At 44.8% G+C, this 27,972-nt stretch overlaps 3 protein-coding genes across 3 annotated transcripts; all 3 read right to left on the bottom strand.

Moving 5' to 3' along the window:
* Positions 1 to 1,026: 1,026 nt before the first annotated feature.
* On the bottom strand, positions 1,027 to 1,977 carry LOC133367699 (olfactory receptor 14I1-like). The gene has a single exon (XM_061591797.1). The coding sequence runs from the start codon at positions 1,975 to 1,977 to the stop codon at positions 1,027 to 1,029; it is 951 nt and encodes a 316-aa protein (XP_061447781.1).
* Positions 1,978 to 14,241: 12,264 nt separating this feature from the next.
* LOC133367698 (olfactory receptor 14A16-like) lies at positions 14,242 to 19,063 on the bottom strand. Its single transcript, XM_061591796.1, has 2 exons — positions 19,008 to 19,063; positions 14,242 to 15,214 (listed from the first exon to the last, which is right to left on the bottom strand). The coding sequence occupies exons 1-2, from the start codon at positions 19,061 to 19,063 to the stop codon at positions 14,242 to 14,244; spliced, it is 1,029 nt and encodes a 342-aa protein (XP_061447780.1).
* A 7,523-nt stretch (positions 19,064 to 26,586) lies between these two features.
* LOC133367697 (olfactory receptor 14A16-like) lies at positions 26,587 to 27,531 on the bottom strand. The gene has a single exon (XM_061591793.1). The coding sequence runs from the start codon at positions 27,529 to 27,531 to the stop codon at positions 26,587 to 26,589; it is 945 nt and encodes a 314-aa protein (XP_061447777.1).
* Between the last annotated feature and the right edge of the window lie 441 nt (positions 27,532 to 27,972).

Below are 27,972 nucleotides of genomic sequence, written 5' to 3'. Positions count from 1 at the left end.
TAGGGGTGAGGTACCTCTCTGATGTTGCCACCATCAGCTCTCTGCACCTGTCATAGGACACCATCCTAACTGGGTTTCCCATCCCTACAGGTGGGGATAGTCACTGCAAGACTAACCTTCAGGAAAAGATCTGACTACAAAAATAGGTCACCTATGTCCAGACCACAACCCCACACTTGGAGCAAAGATGAAATTAATGGGGTGCCCTGCTCCATATGTCGATGAAAGGTGGAGTGTTGGTCATTAACCATAATAAAGAAAGATGGATTGGCCCACCTCAGCACACTGACATTTTAGGGTGATTTGTTTTTATGGTCTAGAAGTATCCTTGACCTCTGAACTGACATGTTCATTTTTTTGTGATCTTCTCCAGCCATACCTTCCTCAACCATTTCCTATAAGAGGATGGGTCCAACTGACTCTGCTTTCATGCCTAGACAATTTTTGTCAGGTTTAGATGCACTCAACTTCATTCCCAGAAACTCATATTTTCCATGTCTTCACTATTTCCAACCATGTTAAACATTCTCTTACACTGAAATAAGTATTAGTTTACCAAAAAAATGACAACCCACAGGGCTAGTTCACTCATGCAGTAATCTCTTGCATGAATATTTTGTGAGTTGTGTAGGGCCACTGCTGGGTCTTCAATGAATCTAGGTACCAATTGTGATTGTGTTAGGAGACCCCACAATATTAAGATACTAGGAGGAAGGCTTTTAACAGTTGCATTACCAGTGTGGCAGAAACGACCTCAATCTATTCCCGATTAAAAATATTAAACATTTAATGCATATTTCCACTTATATTAGAAATTAGCCTGTGGAACTGGCCTTAAAGGATGTTAGGCTTTAAGTAGCCAGCAACTTGCAATGAACAACATAAGAGTAATGACACTGAATATAAACTAGAGAGGAGAGAGATCGATTTATGAGATTAAAATGATGCTTTCTGAATATTGAAATGGTTATTGCAATTGCACTAAGTTAAAAAAGGCAGGACAATCATCTGCATACAATCCCACTCTTAAAAAACAACCCTGGAGAAAGATTTGGAAGAATGTCCATGATCAAACAGTTTCCACAAAGCAGTTTTAATCTCTTTGTTTCGCATGCTGTAGATGAATGGATTCAACGTGGGAGGAATGATGGTATATATCACTGCAAAAGCCACGTCCAGATCAGAAGAAGCATCAGCGGGAGGTCTTACATAGGCAAAGAATCCAGTGCACATAAACACAGAGAAAACAGTGAGATGGGGAAGACAAGTGGAGAGAGCTTTTTTCTGACCATGAACAGAAGGAATTCTGAGCACTGTAGAAAAGATTTGCATGTATGTTATGATGATAAAAATAAAACATCCCAGTCCTATACTAGAGCTTATCACAAGAAACCCAACTTCAACTAAGTAAAAGTCAGAGCAGGAGAGCTTCAATAATCTAGGGACTTCACAGAAGAATTGATTTACAACATTAGAACAGAAAGTGTTTGCAAAGGTGTCACAAGTATGTAAGGTGGAATAAAGAAGACTAGTCATCCACCCAATGACTACCATCTGAATACAGGCACCTTTGTGCATAACTGACTCATACTGGAGTGGGTTGCAAATAGCAACATAGCGATCGTGTGCCATTATCATTAGGATGGCAAAATCTGATGTTCCAAATAAGATATAAAGGAAAACTTGAGCAACACATCCAAAATAAGAAATCCACCTGCTATTTAGGAGGGAAATAGCCATTGATTTTGGTACTATGACTGAAATTATTCCAATGTCCATCATGGCCAAATTAATTAGAAAGAAGTACATTGGAGTGTGAAGCTGGTGATTGAGGGCAATTGCAATAATGATGAGAAGATTTCCTATTATTGCTGTCAAGTACAATGCTAGGAACACAAAGAAGTGTAAGATCTGTAGTTCGCGGATTTCTGAAAATCCCATCAGCAGAAATGAGGGCGTGGAGGTTTGATTGATCATTTTGTTCACAGTACTAATTCATCTGCTACCTGTGCAAGGAAGAAAATAACAACTGTTGATGTCGAAATATTGATTCACCAGTTTAATTTGACAATCAGATCTGCCAGATACTCCTTTGCTTAAACTGTCATGGGACAAAAATAAAATAGAAACATCCCAGTCCTATATTACCGCTTATCACAAGAAATCCAACTTCAGCTAAGTAGAAGTCAGAGCAGGATAGCTGTTGCAACTTCGCAGAAGAACTGAAACATTAAAACAGAAAGTGTTAATGCTGAAACCAGTTTAATTTAACAGTCAGTGTCAGAAAAGGAAGCCTGCATGAGCCCCTGACTGTGTGTATTTAGGGTTCTTTTCTGATGTCCCAATGAATGCACTAATGTCAGGGAAGGATTGGAGATGTAGACTCTGTGCATATAATGTCACCACCCACTTGAGGCTCCCAAGTATTCACAATTACGGAACAGGTGGACAGCCTACATGCTTACAATGCATGCATGCAGACTTTCTAGCTCGGAAATATTTGTCAGGGGAGATACATAAGGTCTACATACACAACACTTATGACAGGGGTGTGGAATAATGTAAGGGGCTTAAATGGGGGCATGGCTTAGTCCAGTAGTCTTCCTGTCTCCACTCAGTGACCCAATCAATTGTAGTGGCTAAGAAGGTGAAAGCAGAACATTGTTCCAAAGGGACTTCTAAGGAAGGGGCGGGAATCCTCATTCTTCACTGGGTGCCCTTGGAACATTCAAACCCTTTTAAACTAACCTCTCTTATGGGGCTTTTGTGAGGATAATGTAGATGAATCCCCTATTGTCCTCATTGGGAAAGGGGGAATGCAATGCAACTGGGTATTGATATGTGCCTTTTCTGAACCATTTAAGTTCAGCTCTACACAGAAGTAACTGAAAAGTAGTGCATGGGGGGACTGAACCACTGCTCACACCTTTATTCATAAAACAATTGTTGCCTCTGCAGTTTATTGTGGATTCACTACTGCTCATGCTGGGAATGTTTTTGTAGCACCCACACAGCGTCACCTTCATCACAATGCCAGCCTTTATTTTTTCTTCCTTGGATCCAGATTTTCCCTTACTGCAGAAAATATGATATATGCAAATAACCCGTCATACACCTGCAGTCACTGCTGGTGTGAAAACTCCTTTGCGCTTGCAAGGGGGTGGGGGAGGAATTGTCTCCTGTGTGGCGACTTTTCAATGGATAGCCACTATTACAACACCTGTATTTCCATTGGCTTCTTGAATGAACAGATTTGCCCAAGACCTGTAATAATAACAACAAATGCTTGGGGCTACTTCCTATCAAAGCAGGGGTGCTGGCCTACTTGTGTGCCAATATTTCTGTAAACGGACATAATTCAGCTTCAGCTTAAAGCCCATCAGGATTGTCTTGCTGAGAATGGAAGGGGAACCTTTTATCACTGTTTGTTGCAAACTCTCCTACAGCAGGAGGAAGCCCTGCAGCACGGAACAAAGAGGGGGAAAGATCAGGAGGAATATTAAAGCATCTCCCTGCAGCAGGATGCCCTGCCTTACTGCCTCTGGCTTCTCATCCCCCCCCCAAAAAAAAACCTCCCTCAAATGTTGCTCAATACTCTTGGAGATGTTTGAAAAAAATGGCAAGAAGAAATGCAGGACCAACTGATTCACCTCACTTTTATCAGATCCTGTGGTGTCTTAAGCTGAAGTTGGATGTCAATTGAAGAGAGGAATTACAGATATCTCTTGCCCCCCATCTACTCATTGCCACCACACCAAAGAAGACTCTGGACACAGATATGGTATAATGTTATATTTATTAAAATATAACAAATATTAAGCCATAATCCAATTCAATCAAATCAATCCAATTTAACTCCTTCGGGCAGGTGAGGTGCAGACTAACTAGTAGGAAATACTCCCTCAATCTCAAAATAGGTCAGTCACCTTGGACTGTAACTCCCCACCAAGGATGAGGTAAAAGTCATCCCTCCTTGCTATTGGATTCAGGCATTCCCATCCCTTGATGGTGGAATTCACGTTGCTGCCTGATTGTCTCTTTTTGGACATACTCAGGATATCTTCTGCCAAATTGTGCACTGGCAAGCAGCAGAATAGCAATGAATATGGGCCACATCCACACCATACATTTAAAGCATACTTATTCATCTTTAAAGATCCTCCATGGCGCAGAGTGGTAAGCAGCGGTAACGCAGCCGAAGCTCTGCTCATGGCCAGAGTTCGATTCCAACGGAAGGAAGAAGTCAAATCTCCGGTAATAATGTTCCTGCATTTCGCAAGGGGTGGATTTGCCACCACACTATTCCTGGGAAGACTCGGGAAGGTTCGAGAGAAAAATTTGTAATTGGTCAGGTGGTGCACCTTGACCAATTGGGAAAGGGATTGAGCAGCTATATAGCCTGCTCCTCCCTAAAAACGCACCTTTTTTGCCTTGCGGCACCCACCCACCCCTCCCTTGTCAGTATGGGCTCTGCTGGTTGCCTGAGGGGGCTGAGTAGGAATTTTTTTTTGGAGATTCTGATTTCAGAATGTCTTTGGTTTTGCCTACTACATACTGCTTGGGTTTAATTCGATTGGCTTGCCTGGGGGGGTCGTGGTGATTCCGGTTTGGCTGGCGTCGAATTCGGGCAGGTGAGGTAATTGGGGTTAAAATTGAGGTGGATGAGGCATTTTGGTAAAGGGCACCCCCTGGTGAAACATCAAGGCGTAATGTCTGGTGTGGATCTGGGGAGTGTCCACGTGGGACCGGCTTGCGCATCATGGTGAATGCCTGTATGGCGGGGCCAGGATGCAGAGGTTGGAACCACATACCTGACTCCAATTGCAAGGAGGGAGAAGTTTTCCCACATCCTTGACTGGGGAGTTGCAGTACGATGTGACTGACATGCCTCCTGGTTTGGAGGGTCTATACCCTCATAGATAGGTGGAGCCTCACCTGCCTGAAGTATTTGATATTCATTAATTGGCTGATTTGAATTTGATTGATTATGTGTTATATTTTAATAAATATAACATTTATCCATATATGTGTCACGAGTCTTCTTTGGTGTGGTGGCAAAAGGGGTTGAGGTCCACTCAGCCTTCCATCCATCTGTGGTTGGTAAAATGAGTACCCAGCATATGTTGGGGGGATAAAGAAAGGCCGGGGAAGGAACTGGCAATCCCACCCCATATATAAGGTTTGCCTAGTAAATGTTGCAAGACGTCATCCTAAGAGTCGGAAACGACTCGCACTACAAGTGCGGGGACACCTTTAACTTTTATTCATCTTTAAGAGTCATGGCTTCTCCCCGCACAAAGGATCCTGGGAATTGTTATTTGTTAAGGATTTCCAAAGAACTCTCAGCTCCTTTAACAAACTACAGTTCTCAGGATTCTTTTTTTTTCACTTGAAGTTTCATTCCCTGACAGCTGTAATATCCAGTAATTCTTTGCATGTCACAACCACAAATCAGCCAATAGTTTCTGTATCAGCTCAAACACTGTACTGCTGAAGGTAGAGGCAGTTCATAAGCCCATGGGAGGCTTCTTTAAACAGATGGTTTGAAAATCCAGCCCAGCTCTGTCTGCTCTGCCTAACATTATCTCTCCAGCATCTTTGCCAGAGATCTTTGGCATCACCTGCTACCATTTTATTTTTATTTTGTTTTTACTGGAGGCATCAGAAACAAAAAAAAGTTAGAATCTTCTACATGGGAAGGATATGTACTGCCAGCTCTATGAGTCCTGCCCATTTTCACCTCTGATTCACAAACTGTAGAATTCCACTTCCTAGATGAACACAGACTCCAAAGAGGCGGTGCCTTCTAGCAATACACCTCTACAACCACCTTGGCTGGCTGGCTGGCAGCAGGCTAACACAGTGAAGAATTAGCCCTAGTCCAAGTTTTCAGGTGCAGCTGAAAGGTGGAAGTTTCAGCACATATGAAAACTAAACAGCACAAGCACAATCAGCATATTACCACATAATATAGCCATGGCCACACAATATTCATTCAAAATAATTGCAATTACAACAAGAGAAAATGCTCTTTTGGTATGATGTCACCTTTGGGATTAAGTGATTCATCATGTTCTCATCTTCCATAGACAAAAGTCTTGCTTTGTCATCTTAACAGGATAAGCATGAGTTTATATCTCTGTTTATGATCCCATGATGACTACAGCATGAAGTGGTTTTTGCATGCCAGCTATCATAGCCCTGCTCCATATACTCAAAATGCCAGTTATGGCTGCCGTAAAAGGAATAACATGTGAACTAATAGGCCATGCTACTTCCCATAAACAAGTGTGGTAGTTCATTTTTGCTGCACATCACTCACATGAACTGTTATCAAGAAGTAGCATGGCCCACCAGCATATATGCTGCTTGTCTCTTATAGCTCATCATTTTTGAATTTTATTTCTATGCTGTATTTGCCAAAATGTTACATTTCATGCCTTAATTCAGCATAGGGCCAGCACTCTCATTAGGCAGACTGAGGCCACAGTTTCAGGAAGCAGAATCTGAGGAATGCAGGAATCAGCCCCCTTACTATATCTCCAGATACATTCTCATTCCCTCGATGGTGGAATTCTCGTTGCTGCCTGATTGTCTTGCCTAGCCAACATGGCAGACCTTGGCAGATTGAAAAATGTACCATTGCTGCTGCATTGCAAGTAATGTAAAGTGCTTGTTTTATTCCAATTTCAGTTCATTGACTTTAGCGTCTGAGAAATTTCTAAGGGAAAATATAGCATAAGAGTAACTGTCAGGCAGAGATGTAGGTTGACAGACAGGGAATGATATGAGAAGGAAGAAAGAGGCATAGATTTCTCATCATAGGCAGAATTAAACTCACTATCAATATAAAAAAAGAAAACTTACCTAGCTCCTTTAAAAACAGCTGGGTTTCAATGTCAGTAAGTGCAGTTTTTAGAATCATAGAATAATAGAGTTGGAAGGGGCTTATAAGGCCATCAAGTCCAACCCCCTGCTCAATGCAGGAATCCAAATCAAAGCATTCCTGACAGATGGCTGTCCAGCTGCCTCTTGAATGCCTCCAGTGTCTGAGAGCCCACTACCTCTCTAGGTAGTTGGTTCCATTGTCGTATGGCTCTAACAGTTAGGAATTTTTTCCTGATGTCCAGTCGAAATCTGGATTCCTGCAACTTGAGCCCATTATTCCGTCTCCTGCCCTCTGGGACAATCGAGAAGAGATCCCGGCCCTCCTCTGTGTGACAACCTTTATAGAATCATTTCATTTAGCTGCTTCACGTCATGCTTGATCCAACATTCATTGAGTTATCTGAGAGTCTTCCACAACCTTTGGCACTTGAGAGAATATTGTGCAGCAATAGAAATATCTAAGCTGGTTTTTAAAAGGTGGCATGTGTAGAGAGGAGGTTAATTGAGAATCTGCTTTGGCATTTTGGCAAATTGCTCCCTTGAGTCCAATACAGCTGATCAGAACCAGAACTCCCCTCACACACATGCTCCAATTATTCCTTCCTCTGTTTTTGTCATGAAAGTAAACAAATAACAAATAAAGCCAAATTACATCTTGCAATGGATTCCATATCACTCTGCAGCTTGTATGGAGCTTTCTCATGTTACCCCTTGTGGACCCCTGTGTAGATCAGAACCTAGGAATGAGGATCAGTCCACATATCTATGAAATAATCTGTGCATGGGTTTGACAACAGTATTTATGAAGGTGTCTGAGGTCTGTCCTTTTTCATTTAAAAGCTTATTAGAGCTGCTTGTAGCTGCTAGTAAATTCGCCATCATATAGGCAAAAAGGCTTTTAAAATGCACCCAGGAAGTGACCATACACTATAACTTAGTTATCGATACAGTTAATGATGGGAGCAGCCATATTTCCCCGAGACAATTCTCCAGTAAGAGACTTTATCTTAGCAAAGCATTTGTATGCACTGAGAAAGAGAAGGCACCATGTAATTGTTTTGTACTGAAGCCATCTTATTGAGACCTCAATGGTAAAGCTGAGATGGAAGGACCCAGACCTTCCCTTTGTGGGCCTTTATGACACATTCCTAAGTATCTACCAGAAAGGCTGAAGCATACAGGCACTTTCCATGTTGACTTCTGTGAATGCAAGTGCTAAATTTAGGGCCCGTCCAAACTCACCCGGATAATCCACATTTTCCCTATTTGCTTTGTGATTGGGTAGTCCCCACTTCGGCTGTTTGTTTGCTTTTTTCAATTTAAAGAAATCTGCTGTTTTTGCTCCCACACATCAAAGACATTCTTTTCAGTTTTTCCCAAAGTCCTACCTCTAACTCTGCCCCTAGGTGGCAATTGGTCTGAAAAATATGAGGTGTGCTCCCCCCCCACTGCACCCAAGCACACTAACACGCAGGCACTTGGACACAATAGCACAAAATTTGAACTTGCTGTTGGTTGCAGTTGGAGCAGACTGACACTCGGCAAGCCCATGCCCACGCTGCCCATCCTGGCAGGGCTGAGGACGGAGCGGGTCACCAGCAGGTTGCCCTGGACTGGTGGGGGATGCAGATGCCTCTCACACCATCCAACACCACGATTTCCCACCCACTGAGCCTCCAGCAAAGCCCAGGTCATCGCCGTGGAAGCTGCTGCCAGCATGAGCAGCTTGCACCTTCCTTGCTGCTCGCCAGTCTGGATTTTGGCCGGCCGGGGGGTCTCCAGGTGCCCCTGACCATCCAGGGGGATTGTGGGTGGTGCAAGAGATCAGTGCTTGTAATCTCCGGGTGAATCCCCCCGTAGCCCCTGGGCTCATTCACTGCAGGGTTCAGCCCCGGAGCATTGTGCATCTCGGCCACAGGAATGCTGCCCCCGAGGGAAGCAAACAGCCTCCCGGTGGGTGGCTGCTCTGGGTTTGGGCAGGGAATGCGGGCAAACAGCCCAGTGCCATTCTTCTCCGGTAGCCGGTGCATCGGACTCTGCCAAGCGTGCAGCTGTGTCAATCTGCGCTGAAGTGCCCAGCACAGGCTTTGCAGTGTTCCCTCTGATAAATGAAACATGCAAACCACTCATATGCCAATAATTCCTATATTTTTCTTTGCTTGTATTTGTGATATTTTGAAAAAGTGAATGTATGTGTTTTTGCTTTTATGCATATTTAACTTTCTGGAGATACACACGGCTGGCAATTCCAATTATTTCTCCAGAACTGCAAGTAACGACTTGTCATGTCTAGGAAGGTAGACCACCAGTCTCTATGGTTGTGGGTAGCCGAGACTCTCTAGCAAACCACTTATATGCCAATAATTCCTGTATTGTTGTTTGCTTGTGTTTGTGATATTTCACTAAACCGAATGTATGTGTTTTTACCTTTATGCATATTAAACTTTCTGGAGATACACACAGCTGGCAATTCCAATTATTTCTCCAGAACTGCAAGTAATGACGTGTCATGTCTAGGAAGGTAGACCACCAGTCTCTATGGTTGTGGGTGGCTGAGACACTCTAGCAAAAAACGTACGGTTGCCAATAGGACGCCGAGCACTTCTCCCTCTCAGCGAGAGAGGAAAACCATTCCAAAATTGTTCTCAGTGAAGCTGCACCAGCAACAAAAATTGTTGCTGGCTCTGGCAAGGAGCTTCCTTTCTCTGAAGAACAGGGATGTGCCTGAACAGTGACTTTGGTCCATTTAATTCTGGGCTGTTTGCTAAAGAGGGAAGCATTGCCTTACAGTGGCGTGCGTAAGGGGAGGTATTGGCGCACTGAGGAGCTGCTACTACTTCCTTCTTTTGTAAAGAATGCCAGGAAAGCTGAGCGTTTAATGGGAAGCACCCCCCTTCTTACAGCACCAACCTTCGTGGGGTGGCACGGCAGCTTTGTGACTCTGTGTATTTGCGTACACCCGGCCATGTGCGTTCTTGATTCAAATCACTAAAAGCTGATTTCTTCAAAGTTGTCCTTGTACCTTTGATTTCCCCCCCCCAAAAAAGTCCAATAAATCGAATACCTCGCAGGAACGCCAGCTGGGACCTCTGGCTCCACTGCAACGTTCCTGACCCCCAACATCCCAAGAGACAAGCCCTTGCTGTTCCATCCGCTGTTTCTTGAATTGGCTTTCCCCGTCTCTCTGTCCCCCTCCTTTCCTTTCTCATTACTCCTCTTGGATGCAGTTCACCATGGGTGGGACAGCCTTTCCTGGTAGATGTGTTCTTTCTCCCTTACCTAGAACGTGGCTGGGTAAAAATAAGCGGCTGTAGCTGCTTCTGCACAAATACACATTTTTGTATCTGTGCAGTAGAAGTTGCAGAGCCCCCCCAACACCAGCCCATTGCTCTGATTGGTTCAGTTTTCCCAGGCTTTCCCCGGACATTCACGCACATGCATAAAAGCGGAAATACATGATTGGCTGGGAATGAGGGAAGGGGTATGGGGAAACGCCCAAGGACTACCCATAGAACGCCTACAGCTCTAAAGTCCACAGTATTGCATCCGAGCACCTTAAGGTACAGCTGATGATTCCCGATTTTAAAAAGCATATCACATTTTTCACGGTACTGCTAATGCGGATTTAACCATGAGAAAATTCGCAAAAACGGGTGACGTCATATGCACCATGGAAAATTAATGAATACACAAAGCAATCACATCACACATTATACAGTCATTTGGACGAGTCCTTAATCTAGATAAATGTCCTATGGAAACAGGAGAATCAGTGCTGTTCATTACTCTGCTCCATTCCAAGAAGGCAACACAATGGCTTTTTAAGGGACATCAATAATTTTGGACCTTTTTCATTCTTTGATTTACCTCAGTGAACCAAAGTTTGGAAGTCTAAGAGTTGCAAAGAATCCTGGGAACAGCCCTTCTGTGGAGTCTTGAGCAATGTGTTATTGCCAGGAGGCAAAAGGCACAGACATCCTGATTCTCATGGAAAGAATCCGTATCATTAGAGGAAAGATGCTTCTAACAAACAAGGAGCCATCTGGACAATGGTTGTGATATCCTTTGACCTCTAAGGAAAAAGAGATCAATCACCCCAAACTAGGAATTTATAGCAACATTCCTCAGGAGACAGCAGTCTTATCAGAAAACATATCTGCAACTTCAAAGTTTTCCATTGTTCTTCACTTGTCACGCTGGCACTCCCCCTCCCATTTTACTTGTTAGTGTAATTCAGGGATACATATATGGTCATGATTCCATGGGTTTTAGCAGAAATGCTTGGGCACCAATGACTTCCTCATTCTGCACAATGCACCCTAAAATCAACCCATCATGGAGTTTGGGACACCAAGTAAGGAAAGGGATAAGAATGATATGCTTGGCCATGTGGCAATATGCAGGAGGAGAAAGAGACAGCCTGGCTCTCACCAAGCATATACTCCTTTACCCCGACCTTGTGCCCTGACTTCCTCCAGGAAAGGTATATCTATGCATATCTCTATTGCTTTCCTTCTATCTCTAGTGTGAATGTGTTCAATCTTGGAAGTAATTAGGAACAGGGATTTCTCTTATGGTCTTTAAATTTATGTTATATGTGATTGGGTTAAGCTAGAGTCTCCTCACATTAATTGTAATTGTAAATGCTATATTTTTTTCCTGTTTCATCTTCAATTAAACCAATCTTTATTTTACCTTTTGTGTGCTTTATTGGGGTTAAGGGTAAGGTTATACACACAATTCCAGCAAAAGGTTCTGCTACACTCTTCGGGGTGGCCTTTGAGTTCCCAGTGGGTATACATGCATATTCGGAGTCAAATGTACACATGTAACATGCTATTCTGGGCAAGCAGAGGATCTGGATGAAACTTTCTCCATCTTCATCACTAGAAACAAGGCCATTCCATGTCCATCTGAAATTCAGGAGTAACCAGACAATCCTGTTGGGGTGTGCAATGTCCCTTGGTGATATCCAGTACAAAGATGGGAAATAGTTTTTCACGCTGACTATAGCCTTATATGCTACAAGGGTATAGTAGTCCTCAACATTCACTTTGGAATTATTATTTAGAATAATAAAGACCTTTTTTTACCAGGATGACATTTATTATACAGCCAGGAGAGTGGCTGTATACTATGGCCAATGTGGATTTTTCGCATTCCGCAATGTTACATTGAAAATACCCCCATGCCATTCTGATGCTTCCCATAAGCTCATCTCAAAACAAAACTTTACAAAGTCCTTATAGTCCTGAACTCAGAATGCCGTTCCCGCCAAGGCGGGGGCGTGTTTGCCGCCACCCCACCTTGCTAGAAGGCTCAGGAACATTCCTGAAGGGTACAAAATTGTGCCACATGGGCCCTTTGGGCCAATCAGAGTAAGGAAGGAGCAGGGCATATAAGCCAGCTCCTCCCTTGAATCTTGCCTCTTTTGCCTTGCGGCACCTACCCACCCCTCCCTAGTCAGTATGGGCTTTGCTAGTTGCCAGTTGGGGCTGAGTAGGAATTTTTTTGGGGGGGTGCTGATTTCAGCATCCCTTTGGTTTTGCCTACTCCATACTACTAGGATTTGATTCAATTGGCCATAATGGGTGGATTTGGGTTGTTTTGCTTCGGCTGCCATGGAATTCAGGCAGGTGAGGAAGGTGGGGTACAAAATAGGTGACTGAGGCATTGTATTAAAGGGCACTCACTAGGGAACTGCCAGTCAAGCGTGGCTGGTGGGGATCTTGGGGGTGTCCTTGTGCAACCAACTTGCGCATCAGGGTGAATGCCTGTACAGCGGGGCCGGGATGCGGAGGTTGGAAACACGTGATTGACTCCACTGGCAAGGAGGGATAAGTTTACCCACATACTTTGCTAGGGAGTCATGGTCTGAAGAGACTGACATGCCCAGTAAACAGGAGGGATAAATCCCTCTCAGATAGATATCCTCACCTGCCCAAAGTTGCTTCAATTTGGTAATTGGCTGCAATTGGATTTAATATAATTGTTATATTTTAAATAAATATAACATTATTCCATAACTGTGTCACGAGTCTTCTTTGGTGTGGTGGCAAACACTTGCTTAACAACCCTCTCAATTTTCATGGTGATACACACAAAGGATACACAAAGGAGGCGTTTGTATTGGTGAAAGCAGTTGTGCTCATTGGAAGATATTGTACATCAGCCTTTACTCCCCTGATGAAAGCCTAAATATACTAGGCTGAAACGCATCGGGTTTGGATCACGAATAAAACATATTTTTCTAGCATCTTGGTTTCTCCCCATTATAAAAGAGTAAGGCCACATCTACATTATACATTATATTAAAAGCAGTATTATACCGCATAGCAGTCATAGCTTGGAGGAAATCTTTGGAGGAATTTCTGGAAATATAGTTTGTTAGGAGTGCAGAGAATTCCCCGCACAGAGCTATCATTCCCAGAGTGGTTAATAATAAATCCTTCTTCTGAGAGAGCTCTGGGAACTGTAGCTTTGTGAGGGGAATAGGGGGTCTCCTAACAAGTCAGGGCTGTTTAAAGTGGTATGATAGTGCTTTAAAAGAAGAGTGCAGATGGGACACAAGTGTGAGAAGAGACAGTGTTGACTTTGTCAATGCCCAGATTTGCTTTGGCCATGCCCACCACTGGCATGACACCCTGGGGGAGTTAATCCATAGTGAATGCAGCTCCCAGGAAAACAAAAATTTGCCACCACTGATTTATATGGTTGTACTAATGAAAATTATTAGAAGGAACGACAAAATCATGTTTATCCAAAAATAAAACATATCATTGTTGAATGATAACATATAAGATATCCCACAATGATATGCTCTATCAGGAACATCATAGCTGAGATTCTGTTCAATGAACAGTATAATATTATTGATAATTATTGTGGAAAACTGATACCCTTTTTATGGTACTCAACATTATTTTTCTTTCTAAAGGCTTTTCAAGGGATTTTTTATATGTGGCATTTGATTATACTATATTTGCATCAATTATAAGTGAAATAAACAATTTTCAAAAGAGGGTGAGGATGAGTAAACAACAATGAAAGGCATGAAGAATAAAGTGGAGAAATAAGAGGACAATCCGTGTGACAGAGTTAGGAATACAGGAACATAGGAAGGTGCCATATATTCATTCACACCACTGCTACATTTAGCTCAGTATTCGTAACACTGACTGTCAGGGGCTGTCAAAAGTTTCAGACATGGAATCTTTCCTAGCTCTATCAGAAGATGCAGGGAATTGAACTTTTGTCCTGCATGCAAAGCAGATTCTCTGTTAATAGTTACAATGCAAGGTTAAAAATTGCAGGGCCAACCATCCACATGCAGAAGAGCAGACAATCCCATTTTTATAGAACTCTAAATGTACTTTTAGGAGAATGCCCAACATCTAAGAGTTTCCACAAAGCAGTCTTGATTTCTTTGTTTCTCATGCTGTAGATGAATGGATTCAACAAGGGAGGAATTACTATATATATCACAGCAAAAACAATATCCACATCAGAAGAAGCAGTAGTGGGAGGCCTTGCATAGGCAAAGGATGCACTTAACAGAAATACAGAGACGACAGTGAGGTGGGGAAGGCAAGTGGAAAGAGCCTTTTTCTGACCGTGCACTGAAGGAATTCTGAGCACTGTAGAAATGATTTGGACATAGGTTATGATGATGAAAATGAAGCATCCTACCCCCATAATATAGCCTAGCAGAATGAACCCAACTTCAACTAAGTAAAAGTTAGAGCAGGAAAGTTTCATTAACGTTGGGGCTTCACAGAAGAACTGATCAACAGCATTAGAACAGAAGGTTATTGCAAAGGTGCCACAAGTGTGTAATATGGCATAAAGAAGACTAGTAAAGAACACAATGGCTGCCATCTGAATACAAGCTCCTTTGTGCATAATAGTCTCATATTGTAATGGACTGCAAATGGCAACATAGCGATCATGTGCCATTACAGTTAGAAGGGAAAAATCTGATGTTGCAAAGAAGAAGTAGAAGAAAACTTGAGCCACACACCCAGAGTATGAAATTGACCTGCTGTTCATGATGGAATTGGCCATAGATTTTGGTATGATGGCAGAAACGGAGCCAATATCCATGAAGGCCAAGGTTGCTAGGAAAAAATACATTGGTTTATGAAGGTGATGGTCAACGGCTATTGCAACAATGATTAGAAGATTCCCACTCATGATTGTGAGGTATGATGTTAGGAACAGAAAGAAGTGCAAGATCTGTAGTTCTCGTACTTCTGAGAATTCCTGCAACAGAAATATGGACACGGAAGTAAGATTGCTCATTTTGTCTTCAGTACTTGCATGCCTTCTGTAGAAGGAAAAAGCAAAGATATTTATTAACCAGTTAATTTAAACAGGCTTCCTAAAATGTCACTATAAAATTGACCAGATATTCCTTTGCTAAACCAGTAATGGAGAAACAATTGTTACTGGGGATGATGCCAAAATAATCAGTTTGTAAGCTGAATCTGGTGTTTTTGTTATATTCTTATCTTTAGCAGGGACATGTTTGTCTCACCTCCTCTGCCTTTCAAGAGACTTGAGTTGGTTTCTCCCAGGGATTTGGGGTCAGTAGACCATATGAGCAGGCATATCCAGAGGGAGGGAGAGAGCAAATCCAGTATTTAGAGCTGTTCTGCCCCCTCTTCTCCCTCCTTCTGCCACTGCAGCCCCCCCTTCCTCCCTCTACACTGTAGGTATTGTGTGTTCATTGGTTCTGGAGCTGAGTTGCAATTTTGGGGGAGCCCCTTACTGGCACTTGGAACTTTCTGCTTTCACCTACTTCACACTGTAGGGCATAATGAATGAACAATGGTGTGAATGAATTCTTAATTACAGTCATAGACCAATTTGTAAACTTATGGTAACATGTACCAGTCCAAGAACTTTTAAACTATTTCCTTTATTTTATGTGCCTTAGAAAAAGAACTATTCATGCCTATTTCATATAGAAACTGCAGCTGTGCAGCTCTAACAGGGAGGAAAAGAGATATATTCCATGTACCACCCCTTGTGGTCTAATTGGGACCCCCAACTCCTTTGTAATTTTTTTTAAAATTATCATTTTAAACACATGTGTAGTGTGGCACTCAGGAATCAATGGACTAAGAGAACGTTGGCCTTCTAGATACTAAACTAATCTTTGCAACATTGTTCTGACATGAGGATAGGGATGCATATTTTTAAGCAATACCCTTAAAAAGGGTCAGAGTGACTTTTGACTCATAGTCCATCTTGCCCATTGGTGTCTTTTACAGTCTTCTCCAAGCTGGCGCTGATCACATGTTAAGGACTACAACTCCCATCATTCCTGACCATTGGTCATGCTGACTTGGACTGGTGGCAGTTGGAATCTAAAACACCTGGAGGGTACTAGCTTGGGGAAGCCTGGACTATTCTGACTAATATTAGGTCTCCACCATCTCGGACAATGATCTTTCACATTACTGCCCTGCTATCAAATCAGTCCAGTGATAGAAATTGGGATATATGACATGGAAAGCATATACTCTGCCCCTATATTATGGATCCTCCCAATTTTTCAACTCTGACTCACTCAGAGATCCAGGATAGAGTAGATATGCATTTATGAATTAGGTGGAAATCTAACGCAAAAAAGCAGTTTACAAGCTGGAAATGTTACTGTTCATGCCAAAGTATAACACATTCACACCATACATTTATTCTACTCTTATTCCACCTTAAACAGTCATAGCTTTCCTCAAAGACTCATGAGAAGTATAGTTTGTGGAGGCTGTTTAGAGTTGTTAGGAGACCCTTATTCCCTTCACACATGTATAATTCCTACAGTTCTCTGGGGTAAATGTCTGACTGTTATGCCACTTGGTCAATTGCAGCTCTGTGAGGAGAAGAGCGGTCTTCTAATTGCTCTCAGCAGCCTTTGCAAACTACACTTCCCAGGATACTTGGGGAAAAGTCATGACTGTCTAAAGTGGAATAAATGTATGGTGTGAATGTGGCCTATGTCTCTAATACGTGCATGATACTGATCCAGGATTGATTTGTGTTTCCATGGAATGCAAACTAGATCCGGTACAGCCAGTTAACCCTGCAGATCACTGATTACACGCATTCATGCTGAAAGCAAGAGGTTGCATGAGATCACCCTTTTTTTCTCATGACCTGGGAGGGGAAAGTTGCAAATTTTCTGTTAATGCAAGAAGAGCTGTGATCTGACATCACTTCATTCTTCCATCATCACACACACATACTGTACAATTGAATGAACAGTAAATTACAAGGCATCTGTGAGATACGACAGTGCACTAGCTTATAGTATAATATTTATTTACTATATTCATTTGTACCATACCAGGTGGTGGTGGTTTAATTTTTCCGTCAAATAGTGTAACAACAGCTGCCTAAGCATTTTGAAGCTTTGATTATACTGTATTTGAGACCACTTAAAAATACACAGGGGGAAAAAATGGCAAACACCTGTAGATTGCAACTGCATCATAGGAAACCTTACCCAACCCTCTTAAAACATTTTGAAATACCTTTAATTGTAAGATTCTGTTTCCCATTGAGCTTCTTTGGGGTAGAATGTGTTGATGATGTGTGAGTTCCCTCAGCCAGCTCTTTTGATCATTCTGTGGCACTTGCCACAGTATGTGCAGCTGATTATTTAACTACACTAACCTTTTAAAGACTATATATGCAGCAACAATACTGAGCATATTTTCATCAGCATATAGTGTCAGCACAGGGAGAATTCTTTAGATCTGCTTTGGCTTTGGGAATCTTACTCCCAAGAGTTCAGCACACCTGATCAGAAAACATTGTTGAAACTCCTCAACCCCATGTTGCTGTTTTGCTTCTTATAATTTTGAAGCAAACATAACCAAACAGCTAATACTTGCAATATGTGTCTCAAAATATGAAAAACAATCACAGCTGTGGTGAAAATCTATGTCTACCAGTATGTCAGGTTTCCTTAGCTATATTCAAGTACAAGCAAATATTTATTGCTGAGATACCAGAATGTGTGTAGTGGGAGAGTTATGTGAAATAATGGGATAGAGCATGAAATTTGAAATTTAATTCAGAAGGGCCATTTCACTAACTCGGTAAGGAAGTGCTTTGATTGACATCACAGCATTTGAATGAAATGCTAGGCTTATAAATGGAGATGGATGGAGTAACACCCCCTTTCCTGGCCAATCAGTTTTGGTTGGGAATTATCAATGAATACTCAACTTGATTTTTAGATGCCATCTGAATATCCAGATTGTAATCCTGATGCAATACCTTGATAGTCCAGCATATCCTTAATTTTAGCATTAGCTGTGCACCACTATTAAGAGGCCTGCAAGCCTGAATCACTACTTTGCACGTACATGGAACAGTACCACATTATCTCCAGAGAATTTGGGAAGATTCAATCTTACCAACATATGGAGGACGTTAAGACTGGTTTCAGGTTTGAAGCAGGTCTTGTCAAAGCACCATCCAGTGGGACTACTTACCCTGGTGTGGGCCTACACTCTCCCAGCTGGATTGCAGTCTATGAGCCACACACAATTTTGATATTCTCTCAATTCTGCATTTGTGCTCTCTCCTTGTGTGACAAAACAGGGATTAGCTCTCAAGAGAGAGAGAGCTTTTTAACAGGTTGATAATTTTATTGTTTTATTTTACATATGACTTGTTTTTAGGTACCCCCTTTACTACAAAATAATTCCCCAAGACATCTCAGTGTACTGAGGCAGTTTAGGATGATGTGTTCCATTCCCCTCTCCCAAGCTCCAGTCTCACGTCCCCTCATCCCAGCCAGTCGGGTCCGGCCATGCTTTCTCACTAGGCCTATGCAGAATGCAATAGCATCTAAGTCTGGGAGGTTTTGTTCATTAGGACACAAATAAGGTAAGAGAAGCTCTTAATTGGCAAAAATATATAGTGGATGCCAACAGATCATGAGGGAGGATGTTTTCACACACTGCTAAGGCATAGGAACTCCAGATCTTGGTTTCTGTAACTTAAATGAAAGCTGAGAATCTGGGCCACCTAATCGTCTAAACAGGCACCTTCTGGCATGACCATTGCAGTATTAGAACCACATAAGACACCCCGCTGCTCACCGCGCAGCTGACAAGCGGGGCATGGTTGCAGATGGGGGCGAAGCTGCCACCTCCATCTTAGTATGAGGCAAAGTCACGCGTCATGCCTTATTACGGACGCACGATGTGCAGCATGCAGGGGCTCGGCTTCTGCGACTATTTAAGTCCAGCCGCCCCTCCTACCTTCCTTTCAACCCTCAGTTGGCAAGCATGGATGACATGCAGTGGAGAGGCTGCACCGGCCTCAGTTACTCAGGGCAAGACCCTCAGTTGGCAAGCATGTGTGACATGCAGCGGAGAGGCTACGACGGCCTCGGTTACTCAGGGCAAGACCCTCAGTTGGCAAGCATGTGTGACATGCAGCAGAGAAGCTGGGCCGGCCTCAGTTACTCAGGGCAAGACCTTCAGTTGGCAAGCATGTGTGACATGCAGCGGAGAGGCTGCACCGGCCTCAGTTACTCAGGACAAGACCCTCAGTTGGCAAGCATGTGTGACATGCAGCGGAGAGGCTGCACCGGCCTCAGTTACTCAGGACAAGACCCTCAGTTGGCAAGCATGTGTGACATGCAGCGGAGAGGCTACGATGGCCTCGGTTACTCAGGGCAAGACCTTCAGTTGGCAAGCATGTGTGACATGCAGCGGAGAGGCTGCACCGGCCTCAGTTACTCAGGACAAGACCCTCAGTTGGCAAGCATGTGTGACATGCAGCGGAGAGGCTACGATGGCCTTGGTTACTCAGGGCAAGACCCTCAGTTGGCAAGCATGTGTGACATGCAGCAGAGAGGCTGCACCGGCCTCAGTTACTCAGGACAAGACCCTCAGTTGGCAAGCATGTGTGACATGCAGCGGAGAGGCTACGATGGCCTCAGTTACTCAGGGCAAGACCTTCAGTTGGCAAGCATGTGTGACATGCAGCGGAGAGGCTGCACCGGCCTCAGTTACTCAGGACAAGACCCTCAGTTGGCAAGCATGTGTGACATGCAGCGGAGAGGCTGCACCGGCCTCAGTTACTCAGGACAAGACCCTCAGTTGGCAAGCATGTGTGACATGCAGCGGAGAGGCTACGATGGCCTCGGTTACTCAGGGCAAGACCCTCAGTTGGCAAGCATGTGTGACATGCAGCAGAGAGGCTGCACCGGCCTCAGTTACTCAGGACAAGACCCTCAGTTGGCAAGCATGTGTGACATGCAGCGGAGAGGCTACGATGGCCTCAGTTACTCAGGGCAAGACCTTCAGTTGGCAAGCATGTGTGACATGCAGCGGAGAGGCTGCACCGGCCTCAGTTACTCAGGACAAGACCCTCAGTTGGCAAGCATGTGTGACATGCAGCAGAGAAGCTGGGCTGGCCTCAGTTACTCAGGGCAAGACCTTCAGTTGGCAAGCATGTGTGACATGCAGCGGAGAGGCTGCACCGGCCTCAGTTACTTAAGGGCAAGACCCTCAGTTGACAAGCATGTGTGACATGCAGCGGAGAGGCTGCACCGGCCTCAGTTACTTAAGGGCAAGACCCTCAGTTGGCAAGCATGTGTGACATGCAGCGGAGAGGCTGCACCGGCCTCAGTTACTCAGGGCAAGACCCTCAGTTGGCAAGCATGTGTGACATGCAGCGGAGAGGCTACAATGGCTTCGGTTACTCAGGGCAAGACCCTCAGTTGGCAAGCATGTGTGACATGCAGCGGAGAGGCTACGACGGCCTCGGTTACTCAGGGCAAGACCCTCAGTTGGCAAGCATGTGTGACATGCAGCGGAGAGGCTGCACCGGCCTCAGTTACTCAGGACAAGACCCTCAGTTGGCAAGCATGTGTGACATGCAGCGGAGAGGCTGCACCGGCCTCAGTTACTCAGGACAAGACCCTCAGTTGGCAAGCATGTGTGACATGCAGCGGAGAGGCTACGATGGCCTCGGTTACTCAGGGCAAGACCCTCAGTTGGCAAGCATGTGTGACATGCAGCAGAGAGGCTGCACCGGCCTCAGTTACTCAGGACAAGACCCTCAGTTGGCAAGCATGTGTGACATGCAGCGGAGAGGCTACGATGGCCTCAGTTACTCAGGGCAAGACCTTCAGTTGGCAAGCATGTGTGACATGCAGCGGAGAGGCTGCACCGGCCTCAGTTACTCAGGACAAGACCCTCAGTTGGCAAGCATGTGTGACATGCAGCAGAGAAGCTGGGCTGGCCTCAGTTACTCAGGGCAAGACCTTCAGTTGGCAAGCATGTGTGACATGCAGCGGAGAGGCTGCACCGGCCTCAGTTACTTAAGGGCAAGACCCTCAGTTGACAAGCATGTGTGACATGCAGCGGAGAGGCTGCACCGGCCTCAGTTACTTAAGGGCAAGACCCTCAGTTGGCAAGCATGTGTGACATGCAGCGGAGAGGCTGCACCGGCCTCAGTTACTCAGGGCAAGACCCTCAGTTGGCAAGCATGTGTGACATGCAGCGGAGAGGCTACAATGGCTTCGGTTACTCAGGGCAAGACCCTCAGTTGGCAAGCATGTGTGACATGCAGCGGAGAGGCTACGACGGCCTCGGTTACTCAGGGCAAGACCCTCAGTTGGCAAGCATGTGTGACATGCAGCGGAGAGGCTGCGCCGGCCTCAGTTACTTAAGGACAAGACCCTCAGTTGGCAAGCATGTGTGACATGCAGCGGAGAGGCTGCACCGGCCTCAGTTACTCAGGGCAAGACCCTCAGTTGGCAAGCATGTGTGACATGCAGCGGAGAGGCTACGACGGCCTCGGTTACTCAGGGCAAGACCCTCAGCTGGCAGGCATGTGTGACATGCAGCGGAGAGGCTGCGACGGCCTCAGTTACTTAAAGCCAAGTCCCTCAGTTGGCAAGCATGTGTGACATGCAGCGGAGAGGCTGCACCGGCCTCAGTTACTCAGGGCAAGACCCTCAGTTGGCAAGCATGTGTGACATGCAGCGGAGAGGCTACGATGGCTTCGGTTACTCAGGGCAAGACCCTCAGTTGGCAAGCATGTGTGACATGCAGCGGAGAGGCTGTGCCGGCCTCAGTTACTTAAGGACAAGACCCTCAGTTGGCAAGCATGTGTGACATGCAGCAGAGAGGCTGCACCGGCCTCAGTTACTCAGGACAAGACCCTCAGTTGCCAAGCATGTGTGACATGCAGCAGAGAGGCTACGACGGCCTCGGTTACTCAGGGCAAGACCCTCAGTTGGCAGGCATGTGTGACATGCTGCGGAGAGGCTACGGCGGCCTCAGTTACTCAGGACAAGACCCTCAGTTGGCAAGCATGTGTGACATGCAGCGGAGAGGCTACGACGGCCTCAGTTACTCAGGGCAAGGCCCTCAGTTGGCAGGCATGTGTGACATGCAATTGGCAAGGCAACGATAGCCTTCGGTACGTCTGCTGTGGTTGGACATGCTCACATGCAGGGTTTAGCGAAGGAAGGCTAACCAGCTGATTCGGTTGGCTCTTCTTGGGCATGGGGGTTAGTCATTCTGCATCCCCACGTTCAGCATTGGAAGAGTGAACTATACAGGGCCGATGACGTTCACCTGTAAGATGCAGGTAATGACATATTTGGGGGACCTGCAGAGGTGTCTGCGAGAGGTGCCTCTCGGCAGTGGGGTAAAGGGGGACTAAATAGAGATTTGTCCCCCTTTTGTGGTGGGAAGGTGCAGGAGGGGAAATAGGTAAGGACAGCTAGGTGATCCCCTTAGGCACCTTTGGAGGTAATTGGCGGTTTTGGAGGCCTGTCTGTCAGGGCTTTTCCAGCTCGAGGACAGGATATGGGCTGCCTCTGGGGCCAACTTATCTCATCTACCCAAGGGTTATCCGTCCCCGGGTGGGAATGATGTAGGAAGGCCCCCCTACTCACCTACAAGGTGAGGCCGGGGTAAGCGGTAAGCACATGGGCTTGCCCTTGCCCCAGCAGGGACTGGTCGCCCGAGAGCTGTATGGCAAGCTACTTGCTTAAAGTCAGTTCCCGCACCTAGGTTTCCCTCTGCAGGTCACTTTAAATTGGGTTTTTTGTTTGCTGTAATTTAATAAAGTGGCCCTTGTTCAACCCAAGCTGATGTCTCTGTGTTTTATTTCGCCCCTCAACTGCAAAAGACGCCCCGCTCGCCGCGCAGCTGACAAGCGGGGCATGGTTGCAGATGGGGGCAAAGCTGCCACCTCCATCTTAGTATGGGGCAAAGTCACGTGTCGTGCCTTATTACGCACGCATGACATGCAGCATGGAGGGGCAGGGCTTCTGCAACTATTTAAGTCCAGCCACCCCTCCTACCTTCCTCTTTGCAGCATGACACCCACCCTGCCCTCCCTATTTTATGGTGTGCCTAGGGGTCGCTTCGGGGCCGAGTAGGAATTTTTATCCTGCCCACTCTCGTTGGCGGGCAAGTTTTTTGCCTGCTCCACACTATGGAAGTGGGAGGGGATCAGGTTAGGGGGCGTTGTGATCAATAGGTGGTTTTCCCTATTCAGCTAATTTGACATATTTAAAGGTTACTGCCCTACTGGGCAGCTCACTGTAACACTGGTGCGGAAAGGTGCGGGAGGGGAAATACGTAAGGACAGCTAGGTGGCCCCCTTAGGCACCTTTGGAGGTGATTGGCGGTTTCGGAGGCCTGTCTCTCAGGGCTTTTCCGGCTCGAGGACAGGATATGGGCTGCCTCTGGGGCCAACTTATATCATCTACACAAGGGTTATCCGGCCCCAGGTGGGGATGATGTAGGAAGGCCCCCCTACTCACCTACAAGGTGTGGCCGGGGTAAGGGGTAAGCACATGGGCTTGCCCTTGCCCCAGCAGGGGCTGGTCGCCCGAGAGCTGTATGGCAAGCTACTTGCTTAAAGTCAGTTCCCGCACCTAGGTTTCCCTCTGCAGGTCACTTTAAATTGGATTTTCTGTTTGCTGTAATTTAATAAAGTGGCCCTTGTTCAACCCAAGCTGATGTCTCTGTGTTTTATTTCGCCCCTCAACTGCAAAGGAAAAACCATAATGAAAAACTTACATCAATATCAACAAATATCACTGGATTTGCTAAATGGCTGGTGGAGGCCCATAAACTGAAGCTAAATCTATAGATGAATTATATTGCATTTGTACTTTGGTCATTTGTAATGTCTGCATGAATGACAATACACTAATACATTTTTATTTTCTACCACTGTAGAAAGGTCAGGTCTCCTGCTCCACTGGTGCATTCACTCTAGCTGCCCAAATTCCCTGCTTTTTAAAGGTTGATAGAAATATCTGTTGGCTATAGGTACATTCTTACACCACAAGATTTCTTGTCTATTAGTGTATTTCTCTGCTATTTAATCTGGGAAGTAAAAAATGGGATCCTGTCCAAGTTTGCTGACAATGGATTGATCAAATGCATACCTTTTGAGTCCAGTGGGATTTACTCCCCTGCAATCATGCTTAGGATAGGTGAAACTGGCCACAGGGAATGGGGGGGGAGGAGGAGGAGGAAGGGCAGAGGGAAGGAGGAGGGGGATGGGAGCAGGCAGGAGGGGGAGGGGAGGAGGACAGTTTGATTATTTACATGTTTATTGAGTTCAGTGGGATATGTTTCCCTGCAATTATGATTAGGATAGGTGAAACTGACCATGGGGAGATGGGGAGGGGGAGGAGGAGGAAAGAGAGGAGGAAGGGCAGAGGGGAGGAGGGGGATGGGAGCAGGCAGGAGGGGGAGGGGAGGAGAATTGCAGGTGTGAAGCCCCTTTCCTTTCCAAAAGGAAAACATTATGAACAGTATCATTCTTTTTCAGGGTTTCACCCACCTTTTTATTCTACAGCAGGCGCATGTAGCCTCCCACCCAAATTTAAACCAAAGCTGTCCCTGGCCAAATCCACACCAGGCCTTTATTTCTCTCGTGGTGTATAATAACATTACGAGTTTCACCACATATCTTTCAAACATGGTGTAGGTTTATTATGGATTTTATTTGGGAAAGAAGCCTCCAGGTGCGGCAGCAAGTCCATCATAAAAAAGTACAACAGGGAGGAATGGGAGTCCCCGATCTAGAAAATTATTATCATGCTACAAGACTAGTAGACATGAAAATGGTGTGACATGGATTAGGTTACACAAGCAGAAAATAATATATTAAAGGGACACTCAAAGACAATGTTATGGTTCAAAGAAGGTAATTGGATTCAAATCACTACTAAAGTTCCATCTGTTTATGTTGTACTGACAATCTGGTATAAATTGAGAGACAAAATGTGTCTGGGAATATCACTTCACATGTCACTATTCCATAATGATTTTAATACATGTGAATGGAATGCTTAGAGATTTATCAGTGTGGTACCACACAAATTTGGATTATGTAAAAGATTTGGGGTGCAATCCAACTTGTATTTACACTGGGCTTTGGGAGAGTTGGATGTGGGGGACTCCCGGCTGAGCTGAAAAGCTCTTGGTGCTGGCAGGCTCCACTGAGGTCTGCTAGCAGAAGCCCCTCATCCCAGCTGAGCTACAATGCCACCAGGACCCTGCCGGCTCAGCTGGGAGTTGGCCAGGGAAGGCCAGCCAAGCAGACAGACAGCTAGTATTAGCTGGCAGAAATCCCAAAAATGGGGGATGCGGGGACATGATGAAGGAGAAGCCAAGAGAGTTCTGTGGCATCATCCTCACATCTGCAGCACTCCCAAAGGGTCCCGATGCAACTAAGATTTTGGATCTAGAACATGCAAAGGATAAGCTCTGCTCTTGGGGTATGGATTCTTCCCATTTTTCAACTCTGAATCACTCAGAGATGCACCATAGATTATACATGCATTCATGAATAAGGTCAATATATAAGGCAACCAAGTATTTCAAATGTAGACCACTACATTTAAACGGTTAACTGTATGGATTGTCACAACACAACTGATGTATTTCATAAGTCAGAAGTGTTACTGTTCATGCCAAACTATGTCTGTAAGAGTTTAGTATGTGATATTGCTCCAAGATGGATAGCGGCTTCAGTACCTTAGGGAAGCCATGGCCACCATCTTCATTAAGGGCAATGCTCAAAGGCGGGAGACAGGTAGGTGGTGCAAGGAATGGCAGGCAGGCGGAAGCTCCTGCCCTGTGGTCCATGGTTGGTGCCAGAGATTGTGGAAGGGGAGTGGAGGGCCCCTCAGCGACCCTTATAGCTCCGGGGCCTCAGGCCAGCGCCCCATCTGGCCACCCTTTAGAACCAGCCCTGCATGACTGCTGTGTGAGTTGTGTGGGGCAGTTGCTGGGTCCGCAATGAATCTATGTACCAGTTGTGATTGTGTTAGGAGACCCCCACAATATTAAGATTAAAGATATTAGGAGGAAGGCTGTTAGTAGTTGCATTACCATTGTGACAGAAATTATCCCAGTCTACACCCTATTGAAAAAATTAAAAATTTAATGTACATGCATTATCTGCTTATATTAGATATTACCTTGTGGAACCGGCCTTAAAGAATGATAAGCTGTACGTAGCCAAGAAACTGAGATACACAAGAAAACAATGACCCTGGATATAATTTAGAGGAGACAGAGATCCATTTATGATATAAAAATGATGTTTTGCGAATGCTGAAATGTTTATTTCAATAAACTAAGGTAAAAACTGCAGGACAACCGTCCGCATACAATCCCACTCTTAAAAAACAACCCTGGAGAAAGATTTAGAGGAATGATCAAACAGTTTCCACAAAGCAGTTTTAATCTCTTTGTTTCGCATGCTGTAGATGAATGGATTCAATGTGGGAGGAATGATGGTATATATCACTGCAAAAGCCACGTCAAGATCAGAAGAAGCATAAGTGGGAGGTCTTAAATAGGCAAAGAATCCAGTGCACATAAACACAGAGACAACAGTGAGGTGGGGAAGGCAAGTGGAGAGGGCTTTTTTCTGACCATGAACAGAAGGAATTTTGAGTACTGTAGAAAATATTTGCATGTATGTTATGACGATAAAAATAAAACACCCCACTGCTATACTACAGCTTATCACAAGAAACCCAACTTCAACTAAGTAAAGGTCCGTGCAGGAGATCTTCAGTAAGGTTGGGACTTCACAGAAGAACTGTTTGACAGCAATAGAACAGAAGGTGTTTGCGAAGGTGCCACAAGTGTGTAATATGGCATAAAGAAGACTAGTCACCCACACAATGGCTACCATCTGAACACAGGCCCCTTTGTGCATAATGGTCTCATACTGGAGTGGGTTGCAAATAGCGACATAGCGATCATGTGCCATTATGGTTAGAAGGAGAAAATCTGATGTTCCAAATAAGAAATAAAGGAAAACTTGAGTAACACATCCAAAATAAGAAATCCACCTGCTATTTAGGAGGGAAATAGCCATTGATTTTGGTACTATAACTGAAATTATTCCAATGTCCATCATGGCCAAATTAATCAGAAAGAAGTACATTGGAGTGTGAAGATGGTGACTGAGGGCAATTGCAAGAACAAGGAGAAGGTTTCCTATTATTGCTGTCAAGTACAATGCTAGGAACACAAAGAAGTGTAAGATCTGTAGTTCGCGGATTTCTGAAAATCCCATGAGCAGAAATGTAGGCATGGAGGTTTGATTGTGCATTTTGTTCACAGTACTAATTCATCTGCCACCTGTACAAGGAAGAAGATAACAACTGTTAATGTCGAAATACTGATTCACCAGTTTAATTTAACAATCAGATCTGCCAGATATTCTTTTTCTGAAACTGTCATGGGGCAAAAATAAAAATTAAATAAAAACATCCCAGTCCTATACTAGAGCTTATCACAAGAACTCCAACTTCAGCTAAGTAAAATACAGAACAGGAGAGCTTCAGTAATGTTGGGACTTCAGAGGAGAACTGACTGACAACATTAAAACAGAAAGTGTTAATGCTGAAACCAGTTTAATTTAACAATGTCAGAAAAGTAAGCCTATATGTACCCCTAATTGTGTGCATGTAGGCTTCCTTTCTGATGTCCCACTGAATGCACTAATGTCAGGGAAAGAGCTGAGGGTGTAGTCTATGTGCATAGAAGGTCA

Source organism: Rhineura floridana, chromosome 11 (assembly GCF_030035675.1).
Source record: "Rhineura floridana isolate rRhiFlo1 chromosome 11, rRhiFlo1.hap2, whole genome shotgun sequence".
NCBI lineage: Eukaryota > Metazoa > Chordata > Lepidosauria > Squamata > Rhineuridae > Rhineura > Rhineura floridana.
This window is presented reverse-complemented; position numbering and strand designations above follow the sequence as displayed.